General features: G+C 39.1%; 1 protein-coding gene across 1 annotated transcript in view; it reads right to left on the bottom strand.

Moving 5' to 3' along the window:
- INVS (inversin) overlaps positions 1 to 18,795 on the bottom strand; it is a gene marked incomplete at its 3' end in the record, with an annotated part of 154,852 nt that overhangs the window by 53,785 nt on the left and 82,272 nt on the right. Inside the window, 3 exon segments of the mRNA XM_081236598.1 lie at positions 1,876 to 2,105; positions 2,878 to 3,033; positions 8,046 to 8,217. Coding sequence (XP_081092724.1) covers positions 1,876 to 2,105; positions 2,878 to 3,033; positions 8,046 to 8,217 — 558 coding nt within the window.

Genomic DNA, 18,795 nt, shown 5'->3' with positions numbered 1-18,795 from the left:
AAATCTGAATTGTCTTTTAATTATTAATGAAGCTGAATCAGTTATTAACAACCTTTGCACAAAGAAAACCCCTAGACCAGATGACTTCAGCAGGGAATTTTTCCAAACATTTAAAGAAGAATTTAACACAATCTTACACAAATTCTTTAGGAGAATGAGAAAAGAGGGACTACTCCCTAACTCTTTTTATAAGGTCAATGTAAACTTGCTACCAAAACCTGACAATACAAGAAAGGAAAATTATAGGTCAATCTCTCTCATGAACATAAATGCAAAAATCTCATAATATTAGCAAACAAAAATCCATCAATACATATATTTCAAAAATATATCATAAGTAGGCCAATGTAATCAATGTAATTCACCACATTAATAGCAAAGAGTAGAAAAAATAACAATCATGTTGATAGATGCAGATACAGTATCGGATGAAAATTAAACAGCTAATTGTGATTTAGAAGAACTCTTAGCAACCAAAAATATGAGAGAACCTAGAGCAAACATCATACTCAATGGTGAAATATTTAAAGCTTTCCCCTGAGAAGCCAGAATGACTTAAGGATGTCAGCTATCACTAGTTCTATTCAACACTGCATTGGCGGCCCTAGCTAGTTCAATAAGGCAAGATAAAGAAATGAAAGTCATAAGAATTGGAAAGAAAGAAATAAAAATGTTATTGTTCACAGACAGCATGATTGTTTATTTGGATAGTCCAAAACAATACACATGAAAACTAACAGAAGTGGGAAGTAGCTTACATAAGTAATATACTACTTATGTATGAACTTGTAAAAAAAATGTAAAAGGTACAACAAAGTATAAAAGATGCATTTCTAATAACATTGGTATAGGGACCATATGTTACACATTTTTCATTATGCTACTTTCACAGATAGTAACAATCTTGATAAATACTTATTCAATGAATTAATAGGGAATATATTTTCTGACTTGGAAAACATAATATGCTAGTATTTTTAAAGAGTTAAAGTAAGTAAATTAGCAAATTATGTCACTATTGGCTAAATTGAGAGAAATCAATACACTGCTACATAGCTGCGGGAAGCATAGATTAACCTGCGTGTTTTAATAGTTGGTGTGACAGTATATATCACAGCCTAGTCACATTCATACACCATTCATTACTTTGATTCAAAAATCTCACTTACATGAAATTATTCTAAGAGAATAACCCAAAAGGAAAAAGTTAAACGCACAAAGATGATTAATGCAACATGTTCTATAAATAATGAAAAAGTATCCAGCAATAGGAAGTTACTGATTTAATTCTAAAGTCTAGGTTACAGGCATAGCTTGGACCTGACTCCGCCCCCAATACTCCCACCACTGTTGTCACCTTAGGGTAATTATTTAAGCTCCATGAGCTTCAATTTCCTCCTCTGTAAAACAGGGATGATAATAGTAACTACTTTATAGACTTGCTGTGAGGAGTGAATGAGTTATTTTACAGAAAGCTCTTAGAACTTTGGAATATTAAGCATCCATGATTATGAAAAAAATTATATACCAACTGAAAAAGTACTGGTGATAATTCTGAGGGAGCAAAACAAAATGTGGTTTGGAAAATCATATGATATATATATTTATATACCTATAATCATATGCCATGTATATATATATTATAAAAGTTATCAAACCGTTCCCGTTCTATATGATGACTTTGTTAAACTATATACGGATATATAGGCAAGGACTAGAAGAGAACATGGACAAATACAAATCACTTTTAATTAACAGATTTGTGAGTGATCTCTTCACTTGGTAAATTGTTGTCTTCCTTAATTTTAGTTAACAAAGAAGCAATGCTCCAAACACTTTGGAGCAGACAATATAAAAAAGACGTAGAATTTCTACCTCTTTGTCTTGAATGTTAGGGTCTGCGTTATTTTCCATGAGCACGGCCATGCAGTTGATATATCCCCCATATGCAGCGCACTGCAGTGGGGTTCTTCCTGCATAATCCTGCACATTTGGGTTGATCTTATTTTCTATCAATATCTGGCAGACATCAGCATTTCCTCCCAGCGCTGCCCAGTGTAGAAGAGAATGTCCATCTTGGTCGACTAGATCTACCCTTGCTCCACCTGAAAAAGCAAAAATATAATGAAAATGTCTAATACAGAGAGCATTTATCAAAAAGAAGTTTAAAAATATAACAACAGTCCTTTAAACGCTTTACTCTTAGCAAAAAGCTTTCATGTATATCATCTACTTCAGATTCTTACAATAAGCCTGTGAGCTGGTCAGTGTAGGACTCCTTCCCCTTATACGTAAAGTGAAACTGAGGATCAGGCAGGTGCAGTGACTTTTCGCAAATTGAACAGCTACTAACACGTGGAGCTAGCAGTGAACCTTGAGTTTCCCGATGCCAGGCTCTTCCCTCCATCCTTCTACCCAGGCAGCTCTCTGCCATGTAAAGCTATATTTCAAAAGGCAAATGCAGGGGCTTCCCTGGTGGCACAGCAGTTGAGAGTCCGCCTGCCAATGTAGGGGACTTGGGTTCGAGCCCTGGTCTGGGAAGATCCCACATGCCGTGGAGCAACTAAGCCCGTGCGCCACAACTACTGAGCCTGTGCTCTAGAGCCCGCGAGCCACAACTACTGAAGCCCGTGCACCTAGAGCCTGTGCTCCGCAACAAGAGAAGCCACCGCAATGAGAAGCCCGCACACCGCAACGAAGAGTAGCCCTCATTTGCCGCAACTAGAGAAAGCCCGCATGCAGCAATGAAGACCCAACGCAGCCAAAATTTTTTTTAAAATAATAAATAAATAAATAAATAAATAAATCTATTAAAAAAAAGGTGAATAAGAAATCCTACCTTTTGAGAGTGACTTGTTAGGAGCACTCTTAACTAACCTTTGATGAGTGTCTGAATCACATCTTTGTGTCCCATCTCACAGGCTCGGAAAAGTGGAGTATGTTTCATGACATCAGTGGCATCTACTTGAGCATTATTTTCCAATAATAACTTCACGGTGCTGACATGGCCAGAAAGGGCAGCAGCATGTAAAGCTAAAAAGGGAGCGAAAGAAAGTGAAGAACTTCCAAATAACAGCTTTACCTTTTTATTATCCTAACTATGTGTCTTCTTCACTTTTGATTTTCTCATCATTTTGGCTAAATGCAATTTAATCTTCAGGATTCTCTATTTTTTAACTTTTATAGATTTCTATCTTCCTTTCTATTCATATGTATTACTCACACTTTTCCCCTTTCCTTCTACCTTTCTCATCTCACTGTTTTCTTCCTTTCCATCCTGTTCTGAAATGGTCTCCTCTTCTCAGTTACTAGTTTATTATCTTTTCCTCTTTCTAAGAGAGTAAGAGAACAAAAAAATGACAAAGAGAAATGATTTAAATGATGCAGGCAATTCTGCCCACAAACCCACTCAATTAGTATATGTCCCTGAGGGGTTGTGTGACGGGACCGTCAATCTACTGTTCCTTCAGTTGGTTACCTGTGCTATTCCTGCAGTTGGTCTGTGTACCCACATGGTACTGAGGGTACGTGTATCTTACTGCACTGAGTGCATTTTCATACAACATGACTCCAAATGCAAGCCAGCTATTTCCTCAGGGCCCAATTTCAAAAACAGCAATTCATTTCAAGATTGGAGAAAAAAGTGAGATGGAATGTAGTCTCTCTGGTAAGGGGTTTGAAAGAGTAATTTTGACTATGTGTGAGTTTCATGTTACGCTGATCCCCGCCTACATTATTCCACTCTAGTGCTTATGTCATCACTCTTTAGATTACTCTGGAAATTCTATTTAATTCATCACTCTCTAAATTCTGAATTTTTCAGGATAACTGTCTAGAGGCCTGGGCCAATTCTTTCTAAGGATTATGGCTCTATACTGTCTAGGATAATGTTTCTTTCATAACGTGTGATCCATGGACCAAACTTGGGATGCCTATGAAATGCAGATTCCTGGGGATTTGTTGAGAAGCTATTGCGGACTGGGTACTAATATAATGCTGGGAATTCAGCAGGGAACAAGATAGCTAAGGTTATATTCTCATAGAGGAAGCAAAACAAAACAAGACAAAAACACTGAAGTAATAACATTTAAGTATTAGATGGTGATGGATGGTATAATTAAAGAAGTAAAAAGTATTTTGATATATAGAGTGACTGGGGGATTACTTTTGATTGGTGGTTGGGGGAAGCCTTGCTAAGGCGCTGACATTTAAGTTGAGAGTAAATCATAAAAAAGAGACAGCAGAGATCTCAAGGGAGAGTAGTCTGGGCAAAGAGAACAATGAGTACAGGGATAGGAATGAATCTATGTGTTTAAGGAAGGCAAAGAAGTTGCAGCACAATGAGTGAGAATGAGGTAAGTCAGAAAGGTAGAAAAGGCCAGATCATAAATGGCCATACAGGTCAGAGTGGTGGAAGACACTGAAGGGCTTTACGTAGGTGAATGATATTTGATTTATGCTTTCAACAGATCACTCTAGCTGTTTTGAGAATGCATTACAGTAAATTAGAGTGTAAGCAGGGAGACCAGTTAACACTAGCGCAGTTGACTGGGTGAAAACTGGTGGCTTAAACTAGGGTGACAGGAATGGAGATGGAAAGAAGCAGAAAGATTTAGATTATATTTTGGAGGTGGAGTCAACAGGACTTGTTGACAGGATTTGATGTAGGATCTCTATATAGTCTGGGAACACCCCTAGTAATTCTCATGCATACTTGAGTTTGAAAAGCCTGACCTAAATGGCTGAATGTTAGTTTGGCCTAGACAAGATTCAGATGGGTGTGAGAGACTTCAAAAATCTTAAGTGTGTCATACGGAAGACAACGCAGAGTGGAACATTCAGTTTGACAAATTTTGGCTCAGTATAAGGAAGCGCACCCTAATAGAGTGAGATTAAGATGGAAGTAATGGGTTCTCTATATTGGAGCTGTTCAACCAGAGGCTGAAAGACACTGGGGAGATGTCTTTGGTGAAAAACACTGGTGAGAATGTTATAAGGCAAGTTAAGGCATGATATATCTGTGAGAGTTCTTTGATTTTCACATTTAAGAGCATAAGAATGCTTTTTTTTTCTCCCAGATGAAATTTTATACAACATCCAACATATAAAATAGTTAAGAGTTGAGTGGTTCTGACTAAAGTAGGGGTAGAGGGTTACTCACTTAAGCATTTACCCCTCAGCAACATTTCAGGTACCTCTATAGGAACGTGTTGTTCCGAAGAACATGGTTTGGAAAACCGTGGACTAGATTTAACTTTAAGGTACTTTTTAATTCTGAAATTCTACAATTATGTAATGTGGCTTCAAGTATGCAACAGATACTCTTCAGACAAATATCAATGTCAAATTTAAAAAAAAAACAGACAAAATTTCAATTAAGCATAAGATAGAATTAATGATATTAAAGGAAGTTCCCCATTTCTGACTATTTTCATTTATTTTAAAACATAATCTTAGACTACTATTGCTGCTCCCTCTTTGAAAAAGTACAAGTTTACCTAGGAGCTTTAAAAATTATTTTCAATAACTTTCTGTTATGGAAAATTTCAAACATATTCAAAAGTAAAGGCAATAATAGCCCAGTGAACTCAATATTGTCATCACCCAGATTCAACAATTATGTGTTGGCTAATCTTGTTCCATCTAACTGCTATCCATTCCCCCACTTCTGATTTTTTGAAGAGAATTCTAGAGTCATATGCTTCCGTTTGTGAATATTTTAGTATGTCTGAAAGACAAGGATTCTTTTTTTAAACACAACCACTGTATCAGTCAGAGTATCTCTCATATAACTCTAACCGATAGAATTCAATATGAAGAATTGCTACCTTTGTACTGAAGAACTGAAAAAGCAAAAAGGGAACACTAAGGTATCACAGAGGCAGTAAATGCAGAAAATGGCTAGCAATTATAAGACTGAGGAAACAAAAAGAAGAGGATGGAATTATTACAACTTTAAATGCTCAGAAGAGGCACCCGGCAGAGCTGAAACTCAGACCTCAGAGGAGGGGCTTTGCTTGGCTGTTGCTGGTATCTCTGAGGAGGGTGCTCTTTGGCTGCTACCGTGGGTGCTGGAAAAACTGCAAAGTGAAATTAACTGTTGCCACTGGAACAAGCTCTCAGTGCTCTGTTGTGTGAGACTTACTAGGGTAATGCTGACAGGAACGGGAAACAAAAACAAGAATAGGAAGCAAACAGGAAGATGCACTCCCATGCTCCTCTTCCAGCTTTCCAGTCTCCCTGTACTGCCCCCTGTGGGCTGACTCCCCGGCTGGGAATGTGGGAATGAGGGAATGTGGTTTGCAGAACCCCAGCCCTAGCCATGCAAAGAAAAGAGAGGCCCATTTTCATACCTAAAAAATATTAACAAAAGTTTTGTAATATCAAATATCCAGATAGTGTTCACATTTTCCTGAGAGCTTTATAATTTTTTTGTAATGGATTTATTTGAATCAAGATCCAAATAATACCCATATATTGCTATTGATAAGAACTCATTTTTAATTAAGGCAAAACAACTCTGTAGAGGGATGATGGAAATGAACTCACCTGCATAGAAGAGAAATGTCAGGAAGGTACCTCTGACATATAATAAAATCTCCTTAGGATAAAGAGCCCAGGGGATGAATGAATTTGAGAGGAATTTATGTCTCAACCCCAACCATGATGCACATCAGAAAGGCAACTTTGGTCGATAGAATGCAAGTATCCTAGCCCACACTTTATTAAAATACATGAAAAGTTAAACAAAGAGTGATGCTAGTGATAAAGACTTCATACTAATACAAGTCTGACAAAAAAATTAAATATTCAGATCATTTATAAACTCAATGTCCTATGTGTCTATACAATACTCCTTAAGAAGCTTAAGGTCTACTATGAAGCTTTGGTATAGAAATATTCAATACTTTCAAAAGTTAAAGCCTTTATCAAAATTGATATTACCTAAAAACTCTTTTTAAAAAATTAGAAGGTGCGATGGTCTAGGTATAGGGAGGGAGATACGAGGTGTAGCAACTCCATTCCCCTCTGTCCCCCAAGTGCTATATCAATAGTGTCGGTGGTCAAGAAAGATCTTATCCAGGATAACAGGTAGGTGCAAACAGCTCTAGTATGTTTCTACAAATAAAAAAACATAACATTGAGAAGCTCAGAGCTGAGGTTTTGTTCTGTTCAGTGTTATTGTGCTGTTGTGTGATTTTTCTTTCTCTTTCTGACTTTCAATTTGGATATACAGGTGTCCCTCGATATCTGTGGGGGATTGGTTCCAGGAGCCTCTATAGATACCAAAATCTGAAGATGCTCAAGACCCTTATATAAGATGGTATAGTACAGTGAATACAAGTCAGGCTTCCATATCCGCAGATGCAAAACCCTCAGATACGGAGGGCTGACTGCAGTATATAAGGAAGAGACCTCTAAGGTGACAATGAGTGCTAAAAAACTTATACTTCTCTTACTAATCAACACATGGTTAGAGGGCTCTCTTATTAGAAAAAGAGATTAAAGGAAGCACCTAGTAAGAGCTTTTGAAGCTTTGAAGCTTCTAGAGACATGGGAGGTTAACTCTGAAATGGGAGATTCAGGATGCAGCAATGCTGTTCAAAACTGAGAAAAGAGCATATTAAATGAGACTGGTGAGAACATACTTAGATGTTTGCATTCTCTAAAATGTAATTCTAAATGTTTGAAAATATAGCTAATAATTGCTAGGTATGTATAGTTTTAAAATGCAGGTTCATTCTTTTTTACACAAAGATATATAATCAGAAGAGTTCCCGCAATCATGTCTAAGGAGCAACAAGGCTTGTAAATCAAATGCCAAGATTCACTTGGTAGAAACACAGGCTAATTTTAGCCATAATACTTGGAAGAAATAAAGCCGTTGGAGTGATGTCCTGGCAACCTAAACTTAAAAAGTTAAGATGAAAGTCAAACAATATTAGATTAGGAACGATGGTTTCAACTTACAATTTTGCAAAGTAGCACCATCTACACTTTGAAGCCTGAATGAAAGCAAACTGAATATGTCTGCCAGTTCTTACCTGTACCTCCATATTTGTCTGCCATGTTAATGTCAATGTCAGATTTTAAACTCAGCATAGTCCTAAGGACGTCATCACTGCCTTTCCCAGCAGCCCACATAAAGGATGTTCTTCCTTCAAGGTCTGAATCATCTTTTAATGAAGGATGTTTTAGAAACACTTTAACTGTTTCCTGTAAGAAAACTTCATTTAAAAATTTGAGACAAGAGAGTGGCATTTTCTTTGGTAAGAAAGCCAATGTTATATGTGACTTCCACTAAGAAGCAAAGTATTTTTTCCTCTACTTTTTTTTTTTTTTGCGGTACGCGGGCCTCTCACTGTTGTGGCCTCTCCCGTTGCGGAGCACAGGCTCCGGACGCGCAGGCCCAGCGGCCATGGCTCATAGGCCTAGCCGCTCTGCGGCATGTGGGATCTTCCCGGACCGGGGCACGAACCCGTGTCCCCTGCATCGGCAGGTGGACTCTCAACCACTGTGCCACCAGGGAAGCCCTCCTCTACTTTTGAATCAAATGAAATTATCTTTTTATGAATAATGAAATTACAATTTCCATTGAAAGTAACAATCTTCTGTCCTTATACATTGGTTTTAGTTTTCATAGCACTTCAAAAATATAACCTAACTCCCTCATTCAACATTCTAATAATTGAGAATGATCATCCTCAATTAATTTAAAAAACTCAACTGCAGAGAAGCCTAATACATTCTCTCACTGTATGTTTTGTTGCTATTTTTAAAAATAGTGAGTCGGAGCGCAGGGAGAGGACTGGGGCTGGCGGCAGGAAGAGAGCCTGAAGGAGTTAGTGCACCACGGCTAGCCCGGAGGGAGTCCGGGGAAAGGGTCTGGAGCTGCTGAAGAGGCAAGAGACTTTTTTCCCTTTTGTTTCCTGGTGCGCGAGGAGAGGGCATTAAGAGGGCTGCTTGGGGAAGCGCCGGTGACAGGCACGAGCCGCGGGTAAGGCACGGACCTCGGAGACGGGCGTGGGCCGCCGCCGCCGCCGCCGCCCGCCCGCCGCGGCCCGCCGCCGCTGCCGCCGCCGCGGGGCCTGTGTGCGAGCGCGGGTCACTGTCCGCCCCGCCTTCCGGGGGGCCTGTGCACCCCGCCACTGCTGGGGTCCCCGAGACCCGGGGACGGCTTTCCCGGGAAAGCGCACGGAGCGCCACGGGCTGCTGCAACGTCACGCCGGCCTCTGCCGCCGCAGGCCCGCCCCACACTGCGCGCCCCTCCCTCCCCTCTGCCTGAGTGAGCCAGAGCCCCCGAATCAGCGGCTCCTTTAAACCCGTCCTGTCTGAGCGAAGAACGGACGCCCTCCGGCGACCTACGCGCAGAGGCGGGGCCAGGTCCAAGGCTGAGACCCGGGAGCTGTGAGAGCAGAGGCAGGGAAATCTCTCTGTGCAGCCTCGGAGGCAGCGGATTAAAGCTCCACGGTCCATTTGATGTGCCCTGCGTCTGTGGAGTGCATGAATGGACAGCGAATCATCCCAAATTGAGGAAGTGGACTTTGAGGACAAGATTTAAGACTTTCCCCCCTTTTCCTCTTTTTACAACGAATTATTCCAAATTAAGGAGGTGGACTTAGAGAGCAAGATTTCAGACTTCTCGCCCTTTTCCTCTTTTTACAACGAATTATCCCAAATTGAGGAGGTGGACTTGGAGAGCAAGATTTTTGATTTTTCCCCCTGCTCTCTTTTTGTGAATGTGTATGTGTAATCTTCTGTGTAAGATTCTCTCTGTATAGCTTTGCTTCCACCATATGTCTCAGGGTTCTATCGGTCCGTTTTTTTTTTTTTTTTCAATAATTACTTTCTAATTTTAATAACGCTACTATATTTCATACTTTATTCTATTTTACTTTACCTGCTCTTTCTTTTTTTCCTACTCTCCCTTCCTCCCTCCCTCCCTCCGCTCCTCCTTTCCTTCTTTCTTTTTCTTTCCTCCCTCCCACCCTTCTTCTTTCCACTTTCTTTTTCTTTCCTTCCTCCCTCCCTCCTGTCTTTCATCCTTTCCTTTCTCCCTCCCTCCCTCCTTTCTTTCCTTCTTTCTTTCCATCCTTCCTCCCTCCCTCCCTCCCTCCTTTCTTTCTTCCTTCCTTTCTTCCTTCCTTTCTTCCCTTCTTCCTTTCTTTCCCTCTCTATTTCTTTCTTCTACTAATTCTTTCTTTCTACTTTTTCTCCCTGTTACTCTGAGCCGGGTGGATGAAAGGCTCTTGGTGCTGCAGCCAGGAGCCAGTGCTGTGCCTCTGAAGTGGGAGAGCCAACTTCAGGACACGGGTCCACAACAGACCTCCCAGCTCCACATAATATCAAGCAGCAAAAATCTCCCAGAGATCTCCATCCCAACACCAGCACCCAGCTTCAGTCAACGACCAGCAAGCTACAGTGCAGGTCACCCTATGCCAAGCAACTAGCAAGGCAGGAACACAACCCCACCCATTAGCAGAGAGGCTACCTAAAAACATAATAAGGCCATAGGCACCCCAAAACACACCACCAGACGTGGACCTGTCCACCAGAAAGACAAGATCGAGCCTCAACCACCAGAGCACAGGAATTAGTCCCCCCCACCAGGAAGCCTACACAACCTACTGAAACAACCTTAGCCACTGGGGTCAGACACCAAAAACAACGGGAACTACGAATCTGCAGCCGGCAAAAAGGAGACCCCAAACACAGTAACATAAGCAAAATGAGAAGGCAGAAAAACACACAGCAGGTGAAGGAGCAAGATAAACACCTACCAGACCTAACAAATGAAGAGGTAATAGGCAGTCTACCTGAAAAAGAATTCAGAATAATGATAGTAAAGCTGATCCAAGATTCTATTTCCATGATCCATAATCTTGGAAATAGAATAGACAACATGCAAGAAACAGTTAACAAGGACCTAGAAGAACTAAAGATGAATCAAGCATCGATTAAAAACACAATAAATGAAATGAAAAATACTCTAGATGGGATCAATAGCAGAATAACTGAGGCAGAAGAACGGATAAGTGAGGTGGAAGATAAAATAGTGGAAATAACTGATGCAGAGCAAAATAAAGAAAAAAGAATGAAAAGAACAGAGGAGAGTCTCAGAGATCTCTGGGACAACATTAAACGCACCAACATTCGAATTATAGGGGTTCCAGAAGAAGAAGAGAAAAAGAAAGGGACTGAGAAAATATTTGAAGAGATTATAGTTGAAAACTTCCCTAATTTGGGAAAGGAAATAGTTAATCAAGTCCAGGAGGCACAGAGAGTCCCATACAGAATAAATCCAAGGAGAAATACACCAAGACACATATTAATCAAACTGTCAAAAATTAAACACAAAGAAATCATATTAAAAGCAGCAAGGCAAAAACAACAAATAACACACAAGGGAATCCCCATAAGGTTAACAGCTGATCTCTCAGCAGAAACCCTACAAGCCAGAAGGGAGTGGCAGGACATAATTAAAGTGATGAAGGAGAGAAACCTGCAACCTAGATTACTCTACCCAGCAAGGATCTCATTCAGATTTGATGGAGAAATTAAAACCTTTACAGACAAGCAAAAGCTGAGAGAGTTCAGCACCACCAAACCAGCTTTACAACAAATGCTAAAGGAACTTCTCTAGGCAAGAAACACAACAGAAGGAATATACCTACAATAACGAACCCAAAGCAATTAAGGAAATGGGAATAGGAACATACATATCAATAATTACCTTAAATGTAAATGGACTAAATGCTCCCACCAAAAGACACAGAGTGGCTGAATGGATACAAAAACAAGACCCATATATATGCTGTCTACAAGAGACCCACTTCAGACCTAGAGACACATACAGATTGAAAGTAAAGGGATGGAAAAAGATATTCCATGCAAATGGAAATCAAAAGAAAGCTGGAGTAGCAATTCTTATATCAGACAAAATAGACTTTAAAATAAAGACTATTAGAAGAGACAAGGAAGGACACTACATAACGATAAAGGGATCGATCCAAGAAGAAGATATAACAATTGTAAATATTTATGCACCCAACATAGGAGCACCTCAATACATAAGGCAAATACTAACAGCCATAAAAGGGGAAATCGACAGTAACACACTCATAGTAGGGGACTTTAACACCCCACTTTCACCAATGGACAGATCATCCAAAATGAAAATAAATAAGGAAACACAAGCTTTAAATGATACATTAAACGAGATGGACTTAGTTGATATTTATAGGACATTCCATCCAAAAACAACAAAATACACATTTTTCTCAAGTGCTCATGGAACATTCTCCAGGATAGATCATATCTTGGGTCACAAATCAAGCCTCGGTAATTTTAAGAAAATTGAAATTGTATCAAGTATCTTCTCCGACCACAATGCTATGAGACTAGACATCAATTACAGGAAAAGATGTGTAAAAAATACAAACACATGGAGGCTAAACAATACACTACTCAATAACGAAGTGATCACTGAAGAAATCAAAGAGGAAATTAAAAAATACCTAGAAACAAATGACAATGGAGACACGACGACCCAAAACCTATGGGACGCAGCAAAAGCAGTTCTAAGGGGGAAGTTTATAGCAATACAATCCCACCTTAAGAAACAGGAAGCATTTCGAGTAAACAACCTGACCCTGCACCTAAAGCAATTAGAGAAAGAAGAACAAAAATACCCCAAAGCTAGCAGAAGGAAAGAAATCATAAAGATCAGATCAGAAATAAATGAAAAAGAAATGAAGGAAACGATAGCAAAGATCAACCAAACTAAAAGCTGGTTCTTTGAGAAGATAAACAAAATTGACAAACCATTAGCCAGACTCATCAAGAAAAAAAGGGAGAAGACTCAAATCAATAGAATTAGAAATGAAAAAGGAGAAGTAACAACTGACACTGCAGAAATACAAAAGATTATGAGAGATTACTATAAGCAACTCTATTCCAATAAAATGGACAACCTGGAAGAAATGGACACATTCTTAGAAATGCACAACCTGCCAAGACTGACTCAGGAAGAAATAGAAAATATGAATAGACCAATCACAAGCACTGAAATTGAAACTGTGATTAAAAATCTTCCATCAAACAAAAGCCCAGGACCAGATGGCTTCACAGGTGAATTCTATCAAACATTTAGAGAAGAGCTAACACCTATCCTTCTCAAACTCTTCCAAAATATAGCAGAGGGAGGAACACTCCCAAACTCATTCTACGAGGCCGACATCACCTTGATACCAAAACCAGGCAAGGATGTCACAAAGAAAGAAAACTACAGGCCAATATCACTGATGAACATAGATGCAAAAATCCTCAACAAAATACTAGCAAACAGAATCCAACAGCACATTAAAAGGATCATACACCATGATCAAGTGGGGTTTATCCCAGGAATGCAAGGATTCTTCAATATACGCAAATCAATCAATGTAATACACCATATTAACAAGTTGAAGGAGAAAAACCATATGATCATCTCAATAGATGCAGAGAAAGCTTTCGACAAAATTCAACACCCATTTATGATAAAAACCCTGCAGAAAGTAGGTATAGAGGGATCTTTCCTCAACATAATAAAGGCCATATATGACAAACCCACAGCCAACATTGTCCTCAATGGTGAAAAACTGAAACCATTTCCACTAAGATCAGGAACAAGACAAGGCTGCCCACTCTCACCACTCTTATTCAACATAGTTTTGGAAGTTTTAGCCACAGCAATCAGAGAAGAAAAGGAAATAAAAGGAATCCAAATTGGAAAAGAAGAAGTAAAGCTGTCACTGTTTGCAGATGACATGATACTATACATAGAGAATCCTAAAGATGCTACCGAAAAACTACTAGAGCTAATCAATGAATTTGGTAAAGTAGCAGGATATAAAATTAATGTACAGAAATCTCTGGCATTCCTATACACTAATGATGAAAAATCTGAAAATGAAATCAAGAAAACACTCCCATTTACCATCGCAACAAAAAGAATAAAATATCTAGGAATAAACCTACCTAAGGAGACAAAAGACCTGTATGCAGAAAACTATAAGACACTGATGAAAGAAATTAAAGATGATACAAATAGATGGAGAGATATACCATGCTCCTGGATTGGAAGAATCAACATTGTGAAAATGACTCTACTACCGAAAGCAATCTACAGATTCAATGCAATCCCTATCAAACTACCAATGGCATTTTTCACAGAACTAGAACAAAAAATTTCAAAATTTGTTTGGAAAAACAAAAGGCCCCGAATAGCTAAAGCAATCTTGAGAACGAAAAACGGAGCTGGAGGAATCAGGCTCCCTGACTTCAGACTATACTACAAAGCTACAGTAATTAAGACAGTCTGGTACTGGCATAAAAACAGAAAGATAGATCAGTGGATCAGGATAGAAAGCCCAGAGATAAACCCACGCACATATGGCCAACTTATCTTTGATAAAGGAGGCAGGAATGTACAGTGGAGAAAGGACAGCCTCTTCAATAAGTGGTGCTGGGAAAACTGGACAGGGACATGTAAAAGTTTGAGATTAGATCATTCCCTAGCACCATACACAAAAATAAGCTCAAAATGGATTAAAGACTTAAATGTAAGGCCAGAAACTATCAAACTCTTAGAGGAAAACATAGGTAGAACACTCTATGACATAAATCACAGCAAGATCCTTTTGGACCCACCTCCTAGAGAAATGGAAATAAAAACAAAGATAAACAAATGGGACCTAATGAAACTTCAAAGCTTTTGCACAGCAAAGGAAACCATAAAGAAGACCAAAAGACAACCCTCAGAATGGGAGAAAATATTTGCAAATGAAGCAACTGACAAAGGATTAATCTCCAAAATTTATAAACAGCTCATGCAGCTCAATAGCAAAAAAACAGACAACCCAATCCAAAAATGGGCAGAAGACTTAAATAGGCATTTCTCCAAAGAAGATATACAGACTGCCAACAAACACATGAAAGAATGTTCAACATCATTAATCATTAGAGAAATGCAAATCAAAACTACAATGAGATATCATCTCACACCAGTCAGAATGGCCATCATCAAGGAATCTAGAAACAATAAATGCTGGAGAGGGTGTGGAGAAAAGGGAACACTCTTGCACTGCTGGTGGGAATGTGAATTGGTACAGCCACTATGGAGAACGGTATGGAGGTTCCTTAAAAAACTACAAATAGAACTACCATATGACCCAGCAATCCCACTACTGGGCATATACCCTGAGAAAACCATAATTCAAAAAGAGACATGTACCAAAATGTTCATTGCAGCTCTATTCACAATAGCCCGGAGCTGGAAACAACCTAAGTGTCCATCATCGGATGAATGGATAAAGAAGATGTGGCACATATATACAATGGAATATTACTCAGCCATAAAAAGAAACGAAACTGAGCTATTTGTAATGAGGTGGATAGACCTAGAGTCTGTCATACAGAGTGAAGTTAGTCAGAAAGAGAAAGACAAATACCGTATGCTAACACATATATACGGAATTTAAAAAAAAATGTCATGAAGAACCTAGGGGCAAAACGAGAATAAAGACACAGACCTACTTGAGAATGGACTTGAGGATATGGGGAGGGGGAAGGGTAAGCTGTGACAAAGCGAAAGAGAGGCATGGACATATATACACTACCAAACGTAAGGTAGATAGATAGTGGGAAGCAGCCGCAGAGCACAGGGAGATCAGCTCGGTGCTTTGTGACCGCCTGGAGGGGTGGGATGGGGAGGGTGGGAGGGAGGGAGATGCATGAGGGAAGGGATGTGGGAACAGATGTATATGTATGACTGATTCACTTTGTTATAAAGCAGAAACTAATTAAAAAAAAAAAAAGAAATCTAGAAACAATAAATGCTGGAGAGGGTGTGGAGAAAAGGGAACACTCTTGCACTGCTGGTGGGAATGTGAATTGGTACAGCCAATATGGAGAACGGTATGGAGGTTCCTTAAAAAACTACAAATAGAACTACCATATGACCCAGCAATCCCACTACTGGGCATATACCCTGAGAAAACCATAATTCAAAAAGAGACATGTACCAAAATGTTCATTGCAGCTCTATTCACAATAGCCCGGAGCTGGAAACAACCTAAGTGTCCATCATCGGATGAATGGATAAAGAAGATGTGGCACATATATACAATGGAATATTACTCAGCCATAAAAAGAAACGAAACTGAGCTATTTGTAATGAGGTGGACAGACCTAGAGTCTGTCATACAGAGTGAAGTTAGTCAGAAAGAGAAAGACAAATACCGTATGCTAACACATATATACGGAATTTAAAAAAAAAATGTCATGAAGAACCTAGGGGCAAAACGGGAATGAAGACGCAGACCTACTTGAGAATGGACTTGAGGATATGGGGAGGGGGAAGGGTGGGCTGTGACAAGGCGAAAGAGAGGCATGGACGTGTATACACTACCAAACGTAAGGTAGATAGATAGTGGGAAGCAGCCGCAGAGCACAGGGAGATCAGCTCGGTGCTTTGTGACCGCCTGGAGGGGTGGGATGGGGAGGGTGGGAGGGAGGGAGATGCATGAGGGAAGGGATGTGGGAACAGATGTATATGTATGACTGATTCACTTTGTTATAAAGCAGAAACTAATTAAAAAAATAAATAAATAAACTTAAAAAAAAAAAAAAAAAAAAAAAAAAAAAAAAAAAATAGTGCATTTATCAAATAATTATGGGTGGTTACTGAGAAATGCAGTGTTCAATTCATCTAAACAAATATTTATTCAGCATTTCCTACATTCAAGGTCCTTCCTCTATAGAATCATACAAAAATTAGGACCCTTAGTAATTCTAATAGTGTTTAACAATTTTAATGGGGGTTAATATTCATAGCATTTAAAATTGCATCTTTCCTCAAAACTCAGATGCTTACAAGCTTTTAGGAAGATCATAGAAACTTTTGCTTGAATGGAAATAAAATAGTTTCAGAAAAAAACAATTTCTGGAGGCTGTGAGTTGGCCAAAAATGTACAAAATGTTGATGATCAATATTTCAGAGCAAGAAAAAATTTAAGGGCTCATCTCGTCCAGCTCCTCATTTTACAGATGATATTTAGACTCAAGGTCATATAAGCATTGGTAGCAGTTAATAGGAGTAGAATGCAGGGTTAAATCACTGCACTCTTTCCACTGTAACACACACTGCTTCCTAGTCTTAAAACTAGATGTTAAGTTACTGAGGTATTACAGCTTAGTGCTCCTTAGGATCTAGTGTATGTCCTTATTAAGTAGATTTGAATAAAGAAATATAATTTTGGGACTTCCCTGGTGGTTAAGAATCCAGTGCAGGGGACACGGGTTCAATCCCTGGTCCAGGAAGATCGCACATGCTGTGGAGTAACTAAGCCCATGTGCCACAACTACTGAGCCTGCACTCTAGAGCTTGCGAGCCAGAACTACTGAGCCCACGTGCCACAACTACTGAAGCCCGCGCACTAGAGCCCGTGTCCGCAACAAGCCACCCCGCAATGAGAAGCCCATGCACTGAAACGAAGAGTAGCCCCCGCTCGCCACAACTAGAGAAAGCCCATGTGCAGCAATGAAGACCTGATGCAGCCAAAAATAAATAAATAAATAAAGTTATAAAAAAAAGAAATAAAAATTTAAAATGTTGGTGATTTGGGGGGTTTCTTTTAATAATTTGTAAACATTTCTTTGTTGAGTATGTTTTCTTAATGATGAATGTTTGCAAGGGTTTTATGGGACTGTTGTTGTTGATGATGTTTTTTAAAAAGAGAATTTCAACCTCTTGTGAATTAATAGAGTCCCAGGAGATCAAGGGACTTGAAACTGAGCCTATAAAATTTGCATAATTATTAAAAAACTATTTCTGTAATTGGCAGATTGTCTAAAGCAAGTGTTTCTTTGAATAAACATCTATAATGTTCTAGCATTCTTTCTTACTTGCATTAGCCCAGTTACTTAATTACTGGTTTCTGTACATAGGTTAAATTTGGAGTCTAAGACTTGGGTTCAAGATCTTGAGCAAATCATTTAATCTCTTGGAACCTTGGTTTCTTCATCTGTAAGTAGGGATAACATGTCCTTTCATAGGCCTATGTTGAAATATGGATTGAATTCTGATTTCCATAGGTTGACTAGACTGGGCCAATTGGATTTCTTACCTATGTGTAATCAGAATGAACTCCTCCTCAAAAACTCTGTATTTTTCTGAGATCTTGGGAGATAATAGAAGATAATGGTTTACCAAAACTTTAGGTGATATACAGAATAGATTTTTAGGAATGCCAAGAAGGGGGATGATTGTTATAGTTGCTCTGGGTATCAGAGAGAAAGAAAAGTGGGAAAATAAGAGGTTTTCTCAATCCAAGAATTCAGTGTATTCAACAGTGCATTTGGGGAGGTCAGGAAGATAGAATTATACTATGCTGATGATAACATTCTCATAATTTAATGAAACCAGGTGTTTCACTATGCACTCTCATGTAGAAGGCAGCAAAATCCACTGTGACTGCATTAATGTGTGCCTCTTTGGATGTGTCTCTAGTTCTTAGTGGCCACTCATACTCAGGAGGCTGAAGCAGCCTAGACATTATCATGTTGCTGGCTGGACTGAGTGACATAATGGATGAGAAAGTACTTTGTAAATTGTAAAGGGTGGCAGGAAGGAACTATTAATAATAGTTAATATCTTTGGATATATCAATAACTCATATTTTTGCTTTCTCAGATGTACAATATACAAAATTATTAGCACAAATAATAATAACAATGAATGCAATTTCTATGCCA

This window comes from Mesoplodon bidens (assembly GCF_964165515.1).
Source record: "Mesoplodon bidens genome assembly, chromosome: 6".
Lineage (NCBI taxonomy): Eukaryota > Metazoa > Chordata > Mammalia > Artiodactyla > Ziphiidae > Mesoplodon > Mesoplodon bidens.
Note: the sequence above shows the minus strand (reverse complement) of the source record. Positions and strands in the feature narration are given on the sequence as shown.